At 42.8% G+C, this 15,171-nt stretch overlaps 1 protein-coding gene across 1 annotated transcript in view; it reads right to left on the reverse strand.

Moving 5' to 3' along the window:
• Nucleotides 1-4,649: 4,649 nt before the first annotated feature.
• akap13 (A-kinase anchoring protein 13) overlaps nt 4,650-15,171 on the reverse strand; it is a 71,982-nt gene continuing 61,460 nt past the window's right edge. Inside the window, exons 33-49 of the mRNA XM_034880207.1 lie at nt 14,578-14,695; nt 14,298-14,418; nt 13,272-13,402; nt 13,091-13,167; nt 12,943-13,009; nt 12,693-12,807; nt 12,444-12,526; nt 12,172-12,363; nt 11,951-12,094; nt 11,078-11,148; nt 9,949-9,993; nt 9,205-9,255; nt 8,918-9,109; nt 8,554-8,835; nt 6,864-6,983; nt 6,517-6,736; nt 4,650-5,451 (exon numbers count right to left, since the gene is read on the reverse strand). Of these exons, the coding sequence (XP_034736098.1) occupies nt 5,393-5,451; nt 6,517-6,736; nt 6,864-6,983; nt 8,554-8,835; nt 8,918-9,109; nt 9,205-9,255; nt 9,949-9,993; nt 11,078-11,148; nt 11,951-12,094; nt 12,172-12,363; nt 12,444-12,526; nt 12,693-12,807; nt 12,943-13,009; nt 13,091-13,167; nt 13,272-13,402; nt 14,298-14,418; nt 14,578-14,695 (2,088 nt within the window). The 3' untranslated portion in view covers nt 4,650-5,392. The remainder of the gene's footprint in view (nt 5,452-6,516; nt 6,737-6,863; nt 6,984-8,553; nt 8,836-8,917; nt 9,110-9,204; nt 9,256-9,948; nt 9,994-11,077; nt 11,149-11,950; nt 12,095-12,171; nt 12,364-12,443; nt 12,527-12,692; nt 12,808-12,942; nt 13,010-13,090; nt 13,168-13,271; nt 13,403-14,297; nt 14,419-14,577; nt 14,696-15,171) is intronic.

Genomic DNA, 15,171 nt, shown 5'->3' on the forward strand with positions numbered 1-15,171 from the left:
CTTCTCTCTCATGACACACATCTCTCTAATTGTCAACTTTCATTTGCAAAACTTTATTAAAGGAACCACAGACATGTGTTGCATGACAAACAGCAGGGTTATTTATTGAAGTAAGGAAATGACTTAACATTTTTTAGGACAGATAAATAAAAACTTTGTTATTTATTAAAAAAAACAATCATCTGATTAAACAAAATCCACAATTATCAGTACTTTGGAAGTTCAGATTTGTACATAAAACATATTTACAAAATGTATTGTGTTGCCCTTTTTTCTTTGTACACAAAATGAAAAACGTTGTACCTTTTGGTTACAGTACAAATATATAAAAAAGCTCTAATGTGAGTTGGTAAAAGTCCTTATGAATGGTTTTAGTAGCAGTTTGGTTCACGCTGAGCGGGAACACTGTGGAGCCCCAAACCAGCGCCGTATTCTACGATCTAACGCCGACATTATGCTTATTTGGATTCAGACATCCAAACGCTGCAGGTTGTCTGAACTGATCTGTTCGAGTGAAGAGAGAACAGCCCGACACACACCTCCTCTAACCCAGTGTTGTCTTCCTGTCAACCATTAATTAACTTGTTGTCCTTCCGGGTCAAAATGGAAAATTAACTTTCATTTGGGCGTTTTTTCCGGCGTGGTTGGAAATTTTGAAAACGTTTTTGTCACAAAAGCCTTCATTCTTGGTCAATAAACCATATTTATACAACATTATACCTCATTTTAGAGGTAAAAAGGCAGAAATTATGAATTTATGGAGACTGAGTGGATCACAGACATCAAAGCTTAATCAGGATACTGTCCTTAAACCTTTTTTTTTTCTCAAATGCTGAAAATTGAATGGAAAAACCCACATTTTTATGTAAACTAATCTCCCTCGTCACAGCAGGACTCTCCCATGTGGCAGTGCTGCTGGGATTTCTACTCTGAAAACACAACTCAACCCTAGTGCCTTTAGCTTGAAATGCAGAACAGCGTTCACAAATAGACATCATTATATATGCGTATAATATATATAATATCTATTTCAAAACATGTCATCTACTGCTCACACATGCCGGGTTCCATCTTCAGTCCAACTGAACTCACAATCTGCACATCAGACGGATTTTTACACGTATTCTTAATATTTGCATCATTAAAAGGAAGACAACAGACAGCTTCTAACTGGCTGCTGCTGCTGCTAATTGGAGCTTAACACAGAGGACAGACAGTGTTTTGTAAGCAGTGGTGTTTAAGAATAAGGACTACGTGATGTTGCATGTGGACTGAGTAAAACCGATCAACTCTCTAGTCTCTCTAGCCCTGTTTTCAATGGTGGATGCTTGTGAGACATAAGACATGTCCGTAGAGGACAGACGTTAGCTGGGAAGCTAATGTCGGTCTGAGGCTCGCGCTGCGACGTACCAGCTCATGATACACCAATGATAGTTACTGCAAATACAGTAAAAAATGAAATTCTTTTAGACTGATGTCACTTTGACTTGTTAACACAGGGGGCGCTATCCTCAAACCAAAACTATAAAATACAGTTCTGACCCTTTTGACTTATTTAGAGAGCAGAGATCTGTATGTTGTTGTACAAAAAAAAACACGTTAAGGAATAGGACGTTTCTCCAATACATTGTTGTGTGATACTGTAGAAATATATTGCACTTATTTTGAAATATATTGCCTTGTAGCATGTGAATATGCAAGATTTTCTTCTGGAGTATGAATAACTCTCCAGAGGAACCTGGAAGACCACTTCAGAATCAGAACTGAGGAAGACTAACCACTGCTAATAATCACACACAGCAGTGGGCGAGAGAGAGATAGAGAGAGAAGGAAACATCCGTGACTGTACTCTGTTTCAGTAGAAATGTGCTCCTCTCCGCAGCAAGGCTGGAAATGACCCTGTGGGGTGAAATATTATTCTTCAGAAGGCTGCTTACTATTAATCGCTTCTGCAGAGAACACGAGGAGAAAATCAATGTGGTGCAGATCTAATGTTTGTGTGTGTAAGAGGGGATGAATCAGAGCTCCAGGTCCTCCACTGTGTGTTGGTGTGTTACAGCAGCGGGGACGAGAGGGGACGAGAACACGAAAAGAAACAGTATTTGGATGAAGGGGGACGGTTGGGTTTTAACAGATTTCTTCTCTTTAGATGTATTCAGTAGAACAGGGATATGTGCAGTACAGGGCAGAGGAGGTATGAAGGGATTTAAAGTATCTGACAAGTTCTTAGAAGAGTTAAATATAGACGTCATCCTGTGTCCACTCACGATCCAAAGTACTTATTGCCTATCCAATCTAAATGTACAAGTCAATGTTTTGTTAAAATCAAAATTACACTTCCTTAATTCAGGATTCTTCTTCTATCATCTTTAAGTCTGACTCAAGATCAAACTGGGCTGGGTTACGCTGTACAGTCTCAAGTAATGAAAATCACAGCAAACACTGAATAAATAACCAGTAAACATACTACTGACTTCAATGTAATGTGTACGTCCACACCATTATTCCATGGGCACTCTTCTCTCAGAGTCATTTACTTTGATTGATTCTATATTTCAAAATAAAAGACCTTCAGGGAAGGGAATGAATGAAGGAATATGAATGGAAAACAGACGGAGGAAGTGTTGAACAACAGCATGGTGGCTCAGTGGTTTGCACTTCTGTTGGCACTGCAGAGTAGGAGCACTGGTCTGGGCAGAGTCGGTCTGGGCAGAGTCAGATTGCTGGTCTGGGCAGAGTCAGATCGCTGGTCTGGGCAGAGTCAGATCGCTGGTCTGGGCAGAATCGGAGCACTGGTCTGGGCAGAGTCGATCTGGGCAGAGTCAGATCGCTGGTCTGGGGAGAGTCAGATCGCTGGTCTGGGCAGAATCGGAGCACTGGTCTGGGCAGAGTCGGAGCACTGGTCTGGGCAGGGCCGGTCTGTGTGGAGTTTGCATATTCTTCCCACCATAAATAAATGCATGCTGGGTAACTAGGACTACAGTTCAAAATTAGCCTAACACTGGCGCATTTACAGAAATGTTTATTAATGTGCATGTGGGGAGGTGGGGAGGTGGGGGGGAATCTAAGGCCGGTCCCTCTTCCACTGAGCTGAATTTGTACTATCTAAATAACTTTGGTGTTTTTATTATTATTATTATTATTATTATTATCATCAACTGTTCATGACTCTGTTTCGGTCTGCTATGATCGGTATTGATTGATGTGACAAGCAGCGAGTTGCAAACCCAACAAGTTAACAGTTAACACTTTTCTGTTTTTTTACAGTGTAGAATGTAAACTCAGATTTTTGATTGTCTCACTTAAAGACAGCGGGTGAAATATGTTTTTGTTCAACTAGTATCAACATTTGTCACAAAGAGGCAAACATATGTTAAATAATCCAAATTGATTGACATCGCGCCCCTGTTTTTTTATTTGGGTGTTTTGCTAGACTGCTGGTTTTTAAATCTTTATTTATTATAATTGTCACAGGGACAACAGGTTGAGATTAGCAATTGTTGCTATAACCTGGCTCAAGGCATATTCTGTTGAATTACAAGTTGAATGTTGATCCGTGCATCGTCACTGCTTCAAATAAATACGTTTCTATTTCTACTTTCTATCAACATGGATGTTAAGTCGAGAAGCGGTCCGAATAATGGCGAGTCGGAACCTGTGAGGTTCCACGCTGACTGAGTGATTTCAGTCCGCTGATGATGCAATGTGTTAAAAAGACGAGCTACTAAAGGGATCCTGGGGGGGGGGGGGGTATTGGAGAAGCAATACCATGACATGATCATATCATCTCAATATAAATCCAGTAAAAGTAATAATACTGAATTGTGACCCAGCCCCACTGCAACATAACTACGGAGTCCTGCTGCTCTCATTGGGTAAGGTTTTCTGTCATTTCCAAATCCTTTCCAAATTCCCTAAAACTTAAGTACAAAGAAAGTGTCATACTAATTTAGTTCAACTGGTACACATCTATTTGTAAAAATGTGAAATGTTGAAGCATACATACGGAGCTCCCCCAAAGTCCTGACACACTCATTTTGAGCATTTGAGATTTGAAAAAATGACATCTTTCAGGACCTTGGGGGCTCGATATGTAACATATATTAGGTAATAATAGTTTGCACTAATAAATGGAGATATATTTGGGTGTAAATGGAAAGTATCTTCAAGAATTTCCCTATTTACCTGTAATCAATATTTTCAGTGTCAATACTTAATTGATATATATGTGTTGATCAGTTTGTCCCATTTTGCATCAAAAAAATTGAAGTGATATTAACAAACAGAGAAAGGTATCTTTTTTGACAAATCAAATGTTGGCAAAGTTTCCTTTTGGGAACGTCATTTGAAATTGGGAAAAATTTGAAGTTTTATAAAACTTCTTTAAAAATTGCAATATATCGCGGAATATTGCAATATGTTTAAAATCACAATAATATCGTACTTTGGTTTAAGTATCGTGATGCTACCGTATCGGGAGGCATCTGGTGATTCCCCCCCCCCCCCCTCCCAACCAAATTACTAAAAGAAGTATGATTAAATGATTAGGAAATGACAGAGCCTTACTAAGAAGCATCACTCTCTCGTATTATAAAGTGCAGGTTGACTGTTCCACTGAACGACGATTAAAGATGACCATAGATTCTGACCAAAAAATAACGACTTTCTCGAGATAAAAACATCAGCTATGACCACCTTTGTCCCATTCAGCAGAGGCTGTCTCAGAGACTCGTGCCCTGACCACTCTACAGATTCAGACACGTCTCTGGGGACTGATTGGTTGTGTCTGGAGCTCTGTTGCCACACTGACCTCAGCACACAGTGTGGACGCTGAGACGGGGTGGTTACTAACTGTTACACACACCATGTGGTGTGCCGTCTGTTACGCCCTCATGTCTTGTTACGTCTTGTTTGACAGCTTGACTGATAAAAAAAAACAAGTTAAAGCAAACATCACACGTTAAATTAAAAATCTCCTCGCGTTGAAACTGAAAGTGAGGAGTCACCAGCACCACAAGCACTCAAAGTTAGCGTCAGCACAACTAGAAGGAAAAGGCACTCGTTATTGGTTTGTGTTAAAGCTACAGTGTAAAGTCTCGAGGAGATGTGACTTGACACGCGATCTGACACACAGCTCATCTGAGTCTGCTTCATGTGTACCAGATGGAAGCTTGTAGGGAAAGTCTTCTCCTGACCCTTCACCTGGTGTCTCTGGGACGAGGACCCCGGCCCATTCTGTCTGGCAGGAAGGCAAAGACAGTGTCCAGAAGCCGAACAGTCAGCAGAGACACGTGGGCATTTCATATCCGAATAGAGTGTTAGAGGGTCCTGTTTGCTGCTCGGCCAGTTGCCTGCTTCCTCGGGAAAGTGCACGTGTGCATCGTCCACGTCCTCAGCAGAAGAAGATGTCTCCATCGTTGTGGGGATCCGACATCACTGCAACTTTGCTTTCTACAGAGACATGAAGACACAAGTTACAGTCAGGCCAAGAAATAGTCAGGCATATAACCTGCTGTAAAATAATTAACAGTTTTTTTTTTTTTTAAGATTTCTTTGTGGCTTTTATGGCATTTATTTTGATAGGAGAACTTTACTACACAATAGAAGGGATGACACGCAACAAAGGTTGAAATTGGAACCCTGGCGATGCCAAGGACTCCTACATGGGGCGCGCACTCTACTAGGTGAGCTAGAGGCCGCCCAACTACTTAATGGTTGGTTTTTACACTACCATGTGTCACAAATGAGATAAAGCATGTGTGTTTTAGGGGAGCGGTGGGTGGAGCCAGAGCCAGGCTAGTTGTCGGGCTAGAACGTCACACGGACACGAAAACATGGATCAGCCTGACTAACTCACCGCAGGAAGACACGCACAAAAGACTTTGACTTAGACTTGTCTTTATTAATCCTTTTGGGAAGACTCTCGCAAAGAAATTGAAATTTCCAGCAACAGTTTTCAACAAGAAAAAGTACAGTATAGAGAGAAAAAAAGATAGACAACAATAACAATACTACTACTACTACTACTAATAATAATAAAAACCTTTGGCTATAACAAAATAATAAAAGTAAAAAGTAACCCTTATGCAACACTGAGGGCCCTCGGTGTTACATAAGGGTTACTTTTATTATATATATTTATATATATATATATATATATATATATATATATATATATATATATATATATATATATATATATATATATATATATATATATATATATATATATATATATATATATATATATATTTAAGAGCATTTCCAAGGGAAGCTGTCAAATATCAAATTCTATGCTCCAAAAAACTATTTCAATTCTTGATATCATCAGTAAATCTGGCATTGTCCATTTTTATTATAAAAAATATATATATATATATTTATTTCCATTCTGCAAAAAGGACTCACAGAAGCTCAACAAGCAAAGGGAGTCTTTCTCTAGTAAACAGATCCAGTATCTTCCAGGTAAGAACACATGGGAACGAGCCTGTTTCAGGATAGTTTGGGTCCTCCTACCTGTCGGTGTCTGCTCTCCTTTGCCCTTCTTCTTCCTCTTGTCTTTCTTCTCCTTGGTTTTAGCCAGCTGGAGCAGTTTGCTGGGGAGCTGGGACTCCTTCTCTGCTCCCTGGGGCTTGGAGGACGAGTTAGAGGAGAAGGGGTTAAAGCTTTTGCCCATCCTCTTGGATCCGATGCGGAGGAAAGGTTCTCTGCTCGGGGCCGAGGACGAGACCTCCACCTGCATCACATCCAGAAAAAAAGAGACTTCTTTTAGGTTTTCTAGGACTCATATAGCGGCCGTCTAAACCAAAACTAACACTCTGCTCTGTTCTGTGAATAATTTTGCATCGAGGACTTTGTTTTACCACTTTTGGCTGTTCTGCTGCTTCTTTGGAATCTAGATCCAGAGAGCCGGAGCTGTGGAACCTTAAGGACTCTTCAGAGGTGGTGGAGGGCGTGCGCTGGTACCTCTGAAGCTGCTCCGACTGTAAATGATGCAGAGACACCAGAGACATGAGCTCAATCAGTCTGCAGAGGAGGAGTCGTTCCCATGGAGCCCACATCCCAGACTAGTTTACTTCATCAACGCTCACGGAAAAAACAGAGGCGGTTTGGATTGGGTAAGCACGTCATGTAAATTATATTTCAATTTTGAAACATAACATAACATCTTGCATGTTGACAGTTCTCGCCCTGGACAACGGTTCAGTTTGGGTGGTGTAACGTTAGAGGATAGTTCATGCCAGGAGCTAACCTTTTCTCATTGAGTGTTTGTCTGTCTATCTAATGTCTATCAATCATTGTCTGCCCACACACACGCACACACACACTATTTCTCTGATTTAAAAGCCTATTCTCTACAAACCATGTGTGTCTGATAGTGATGTTAAGAAGTCAGAGAGACTAAATCACGGATAATATACAGTCTGTTCATTTAAGCCAGCAACACATCACATGTAGATTACTTCTACAGCTACTCTGTCATGATAAAAAACAACTGGAGACTGTGTGCCAGCTGATATATGGGTCCGATAACATTTTATTAAATCGGAATCGGACCGAACAGGATGTGAGTATTTCTTTGACTTCCTGTTGAGCCTGAAGGCTGCAGGAAACGGCGGTGATCTGTCCAACTTGAGAGCGGATTTCTGTCACCGCCCCCGGCTGCTGCGGCCTGCTCTCGTCCACTTTACAGCTGAGGGGCAGCACATCTGGAACGAGCCGAGCGTCTCTAACTTCAGGTCTGCTCACCTCGTTCCCACATCTCAAATCCAACCACTGCATGAGTTATTATTATGGAGTACCTCGTCATATCATTACGTCCATCCCTCAACACCCATACTTTTTTATGACATGGCTTGTGAGCATTCTACCAATGGATTCTCCCATCCATGATTAGACTCAATATCATCTCTACTATGGTTACTACTTTTGCTATTTTATTTAATTACATATTATTCTATTTAATTTTACGTCACTTATTCACTTACATTGCAATATTTTTTGTACTATGGCTATGAATAAAGTATTATCTAATCTAATCTACACTGGTCGGAGCTGCTGGAGGCTGCTCCTGTCTGCTCTTTAAGATAAGTGGCGTGTGACTGCAGCACAAGGCTAACCAGCCTGTAGAGTCTTTTATTAACTCCTACATTGGGTTAATAGGTGGGATCAGAGGAGAACTTGCTCGGACGCGTGTTCTGCTTGCCAATAATCAGTGTCCACATTTGTTTTCCTTTCGGTGCTGTGACCCATTTATGGCACATCACACCCATCTCAGTCCATTTTATTTCCTTCCTGCTTTAGTTCCATTCATTTTCCTTGTCAGACAATTGAAACCATGACTTACTGACACGACTAACACGGTAAAAAGCTGTATGCTTTCCCTTTCTTCCACACACCTGTGTACCTGTGCCTCATCAACTTCATGCCCTCACAGGCAACACTCAACCCAGTGTTCAAACATAAAAACTGCAGATTAATTAACAAACCCAACATGCTATAACAAAATGTTGTAATGGCTCCACCACTGCCTGCATATCAGCGGACTCTGACCTGGTCTGTGTTCATGGCCTCCAGTCTCTGGGTTTCTCTTCTCAGAGCCTCCTGCTCCCTCTCAAGCTTCATCTGGGCCTCCTTCAGCCTCCCCAGCTCTGTCTGGTACTCCTCTTTCTTCCTGTGCAGCAGCTCTCCCTCGTCGGACAGATGGCGACGCCTCTCCTTGGTCTGCTCCTCCTCCAGCCTCAGCCTCTCCTCCCGCTCGGCCAGACTCCTCTCCTTCAACTCCCACACCTTCTCCCTCCTCCTCTTCTCCTCCTGATGAGCAGCCTGCTGTTTCTGAAACAAACCACATGTACTGAGTGTGGATTCAAACAAATAAATGTAATAAAAAGGGCTCAGAGCATTATGGGAAGTGAACCTGCAGAGTGGCCGCCTCCTGGCGCTGTCTCTCTAGACTTCGGTGTTTCTCCTGCTCGATGAGCGAGGAGGGGCGGGACGAGGACGAGGACGACAGCGAGGAAGAGGACGAGTGTCTGGACGTGGCGGCGAGCCGGTCGCTGAGGGTCTGCCGCTGGTCCTCAATGAACGAGTCCTGCTGGAGCACCACGGCCTAGAGGGAGAGAGGAGGGAGGGGGCTATTACAGGGGAAAGACGCTCTGCATGTATAGAGTCCCTCTTCTGAGGGGTGGGGGGGTTTAACTGTACCTGCAGGCCAATCAGCAGCTCGTGAAGATGTGTCACACTGTGCAGCACCTGCTGGAGTTTCACAGGATCACATTACAGTCAGGTGTCAGTAACCAATCACATTACAGTCAGGTGTCAGTAACCAATCACATTACAGTCAGGTGTCAGTAACCAATCACATTACAGTCAGGTGTCAGCAACCAATCACATTACAGTCAAGTGTCAGTAACCAATTACATTGCAGTCAAGTGTCAGTAACCAATCACACTACAGTCAGGTGTCTGCAACCAGTCACACTACAGTCAGGTGTCAGTAAACAATCACATTACAGTCAAGTGTCAGTAACCAATCACATTACAGTCAGGTGTCTGCAACCAGTCACATTACAGTCAGGTGTCAGCAACCAATCACATTACAATTAGGTGTCAGTAACCAATCACATTCGAGACAGTTAAGACATTTAAACATCAGTTAAACATCTGAGGTGGACAGGTTGGTCCACCTGTTGTGGATCAACACATGTTCTCACTATGATATTGTGTCTCAGACAAGCTATGCTTGGTAACACACACACACACATGCTCACAGGGCGTTCAGTCAGAGTCCTGATGCTGTAGCAGAGGCGGTGTTTGGTGTTAAAGCCCCCAACGTCGGCTTCCAGGCAACGCTGCCTTGAAGGCACTATGATTAGGCAATGGTTAGGGTTGGGTGCCTGAAAGTCGACGTTGGGGGCTTAAAACACCATTGAGCGTCAGAGATACTCACCTCCGTATTTCTCTTCAGCAACATCTGTAGGCTGGCAGTGGCTCCCTGAGACACAGACACACACACACACACAAACATTGCCATTTACTTCAACAGGAAGCATTTACAATATTACAATAGTTCCTAATAGCAGGCGCGATGGCACAGCACAGTACATTCAGTAGTGTCTTCACTCTCTACACTGAGTCTCAACAATGCATTCCTGCTTTACAACAGTGCCACCTAGTGGTAGAATGCAGCAGACATTTTAGAGGTGGAACACAGCCCTGTGTCTCTGTTTCTCTGTTTCTCTGTGTCAGTTCCATTTAAATTCAAATTGCTTCATTGGCATGAATGTCGGAAATGACAAAATTGCCAAAGCATCAATGATAATAGTGTGAGACGAAATACATACATAGAATTCATTGAGTAACTTAAATATATACATTTAAAAACAAAACCATGAAAGCAAGAGTACATCAATATACAGTAACACCACTAGTGTCAAACACAGAGGCAGAGTAAACTGAGGAGATATTATGTGTCTCTCAGGCTGTGACATGCACTCACATATCTCGCTGCTTCTACATCACTCTCACTATTTTCCCCAAGTAGCTGTTGCATATTTTTCAGGTCAGATAGTATCAAAATCTGGGAGTGTATATTTAACTTTGGTTGATTTTGACTGAGTTCTGATGTCAGCATATGTGCTACATTGAAGCCGGAAGTGTTGTACCTGTCTCTGTGGACAGAGCTCTGTGGCCGGTTCCCACACCCAGACTGTGTCTACTACTATGTGTGGTGCTCAAGTATTCAGCTACTGTGTACTCTCCATTTAGGGCAAAGTAACAATCATTTTGCTTTGATGTTTAGTAGTGTCTTTCCAATAGGTCATGTACAGTATGTCTGTTTTTGTCTGCAGATGTAAAGTGAGGGAGCTGTCTCTATCTGTCTCTGTTTCTCTATTTCTTTATAAGTATAAAGAAGCAGAACATGGAAATACTCAAGAAAAGTACAAGTACCTACAAAATGTTCTTAGGTGCAGTACTCAAGTGTACCTTTATGAGTTATTTATCTCATATTACTTTAACACAGTCTGTAGTGCTACACATCTGTAATGTGTCACACACACACAAACACACACACACACCTTCTTTAATACACTGTCTGACTCCGTCCTGCGGAGGTCCAGCGATTCATCGCCCTCTTCCTTCTCTCCGTCTGAGGACAGAAAATAAAAGATCTGGGTCATCACCACAGAAGGAAAGAGAGCATTTTGATCATGTCGGGACACAGTGAAGAGGACATGTTGATCATGTTGGGACAGGGAAAAGAGGACATGTTGATCATGTCGGGACAGAGGAAAGAGAACATGTCAATCATGTCGGGACAGAGGGAAGAGGACATGTTGATCAGGTTGGGACAGAGGGAAGAGAACATGTTGATCATGTCGGGACAGAGGAAAGAGGACATGTTGATCAGGTTGGGACAGAGGGAAGAGGACATGTTGATCAAGTTGGGACAGAGGGAAGAGGACTTGTTGATCATTTCGGGACAGAGGAAAGAGAACATGTCAATCATGTTGGGACAGAGGTAGGAGAACATGTCAATCATGTCGGGACAGAGGGTAGAGGACATGTTGATCATGTTGGGACAGAGGTAAGAGAACATGTTGATCATGTCGGGACAGAGGAAAGAGGACATGTTGATCATGTCGGGACAGAGGAAAGAGGACATGTTGATCATGTCGGGACAGAGGGAAGAGAACATTCCAATCATGTCGGGACAGAGGTAGGAGAACATGCCAATCCTGTCGGGACAGGGGTAGGGGAACATGTCGATCATGTTGGGACGGAGGTAGGAGAACATGTCAATCATGTCGGGGTAGAGGACATGTTGATCATGTTGGGACAGAGGGAAGAAGACATGTCCATCAGTGAGGACTGTGAGCTGACTGTGGCGCAGCTACTGTCAGATCTAAGGAGACAATGACTCCTTGAACGAGTGTTTTTCTGTGTCTTACTCTTGCTGCTGTTCATCTGATGGCTGTCGAAGCCTCCGAATGTCTCGGCTCTCCTGGGCAGACAGACGGGCCCCACACTGCCCCCCCCTTCCAGGCCGGCTGGAACACCAACACTGCTGCTGACGTAGCCCTGCAGGTTCTCCACTGGAGGGGACAAAAACACTGTTAAACTATCATCTGGGGGACACGGAAAGCAGGAATCACCTCCGAACCCTACTCACCTTCTCTCAGTGCATCCTTTATGATTGGCTCCCCCTTCGTGACATCATCAGGTGTGGCCATGAACAACATGCGCTCCCTGACTGGTGGATTGGGATCATCAGCGGTGGGGCTCCAGTCGCTGAGTTCTCGGAAGATGTGGACCTTCTCCTCCAGTAAAGACAGGATCTGCTCGTCTTTCCTCCGCAGCAGTTCTGGAACCAAACACCATCACTGCATTAAAGACATTACTGAGAGGACAGAAGACAGAAGTCCAGCGTGGCCGGCTGCTCACCACGGATCTCCTTGGCTCTGTTCTCCTGCTGCCTCCTGTCTTCTTCCGTCTCACTGGGAACGCCCTCGTCCTCGTCCTTCTCCCTGTCAGCACACAGACACAGAGTCAGATATCATCCGAAAATAAAGATTAAAAAAACAAATACTAAAAAAGAAGACTGTAGATACACATAAAAAATAGGCATGTATTTATTATTATTTTATAATAATTTGTGTGTGTGTGTGTGTGTGTGTGTGCGCGCGCGCTCACATGCAGTGCATGGCGTCCTGTATGATGGCCCTCCACGTGTTGCGTTCCTCCTTGCTGCTGGCCAACACCTGCACCATCTCGGGACTGTCTGTACCAGCCGTGATGAGGAAGAGCCCTGCAGCACACAAAACCTGATCATTGTTTCATATTCACCCCGTCTTCATTTACACGTTTGGCTCATACTAAGTTCAAACCCAGCCTTAAGAAATACATGGACTGCAGTGTATAGAAAGAAAACAAGAAGGCTGACCTCGCTCCTCATTAGCCACTTCTCTGACTATCAGATTCTGTAAAGAGATGACCGTCGAGCGCTGGTCCTGAGGACAAACACATCCAGATGAGGCTCAATCTTCTGTGATACTGCATTTCTACATGAAATGTGAAAATGTGCTTCTTACCAATGAGGCAAAGACATATTTCTGGTCTTTTTCTTGTAGAAAGACCAACACATCAGACAGAAGCATGGCCTGGACATCTGCAGAACAAAGAAAGAGATGAGTGAGTCTCTCTGCAGAACTAAGCAATCAACGTGTATGTGTGTGTGTGTGTGTGTGTGTGTGTGTGTGTGTGTGCGCGCACCTTTGAGCCGTCCAGCAGAGTTTTTTAACTGCAGCGCTCCATCATGCAGCATCTTCCTCCCTCTTATCAGGTCCTCTTTAGCAAACATCTGCCCACTCTTCATCCTCATGATGGACTTACTGTCAGTCCGACTGGAGACAGAGACAAGGACTCATCATACAGTTACAAAGAAGACCTGTCCCAGCTGATCCTCTTGCCTCTGTCCGGAAACTCTTGCTCTTAGAACACATTGATGTCCACATCAAGAGGAGAACCTGTCCCTTTAATATGGAGCTGATATGATGCAGCTCACTGCTATGAGAAGCCGCCTACACCAAAACCGAATACTTCATTTGCACTTACATATATACAGTACTTCACTTGCACATACATATATAGAGGAACAAAACACTTCCACATACATGCATGTTTTATCTGCACATACATGGGTACATACACATACATACACATACAAACATTGCGGATAAGAGCCCGACCGATATATCGTCGGGCTGATAATATCGGCCGATATCAGGCATTTATAATGGCCGATTTAAAAAAATGTATGTGTCATTTAAATATTCATTCATCATAATCATTTAAAAGTACAAATAAATGATTCTGATAAATTATTATTTCAAAAATAAAAACATTTGGCATTGCATAGTTTGTCCACCAGAGGGTGCTCTACAGTGTCCCTGTTGGCTCTGTTATGGATATGCATGCTGTTATACCTGTAGATGTGGCTTATTCTCAGTTTGTGCTAGTTAGCAAAATGTTACATTTATGTTAATTATTACAAAGAAATCAATGTAATTCGTAGTATTGTTTCTTGTTATATGCTGGTAGATATAACATTTAGTTTTGGTAAATAATAATCATGTAGATAAATCTTCCTGGATCTCAAAGTCCGACATCTTACCGGACCCCCTACAGCGGGCCGGTGTTTCAGTGTTTTCATCCTGTTTGTCCTTTCATCCTTGTGTGTTGTGAACATGTGACTGCCATAAACCTTCCTGTCTCTGACAGCGTCAGTGTGTGGCTTACCTGTAAACCTCTCTCAGCCTCTGCTTCTTCTCCTGCTCGTTGACTTTACTGTCCACGGCCGTGATCAGCTGCTTCACGCAGCGCAGAGCGTCACACACACAGCCGTGGTCTGGATCCGACTCTGTTTGGAGCACAGAGACCGGTTCAGACAGGAGAACGCGCCTCACCACATTCTATAATTTCCATGTTCCCGTAGCTGAATAAAGCTCTTATAACCATCTTCAATCACTGCACAGATAAACAACACAACATGCACACGCTGCACTGGCTGTCTCCTGACCTTTAGTGTGCTGGAGGATCCTCTGGATGAGAACGGGATATTTGGTGATCCTCTGAGTGACCAACAGAATACACTCGGGAATACTGAGCCTGCGCACAATGCTGCTGCTCATCGTTCTCTGCACACACACAAGCAGCACTTCACAATCACATATGTGCCATATGAAATATAGAAAATATACAGTATATACTGTATATATTTTAGGGCTGGGGGGGAGCAGTACAGCATAGTATTGTGATATTTTCTGTGGCAATACTGTAACAATACACTGCGCCAAGTATGGATCTTTTATTATATACTGTATGTGTTTGTCAGTTTGTCCCATTTTGCAGCAATAAAATTGAAGTGATATGAACAAACCAAGAAATGTATCTTTTTAGATAAAACAGATGTTGACAAAGTTTCCATTTGGGGACGTCATTTGATATAGGAAAAATTAAAAGTTGGAATTTTTTTTATAAATTTCAATATATCGCTGGATTTTGCAATGTTTAAAATCACAATGATATTGTATCGTGGCATAAGTATCGTGATGATATTGTATCGTGAGGCCTCTGGTGATTCCCACCCATAATATATATATATATATATATA

Source organism: Etheostoma cragini, chromosome 8, assembly GCF_013103735.1.
Source record: "Etheostoma cragini isolate CJK2018 chromosome 8, CSU_Ecrag_1.0, whole genome shotgun sequence".
NCBI lineage: Eukaryota > Metazoa > Chordata > Actinopteri > Perciformes > Percidae > Etheostoma > Etheostoma cragini.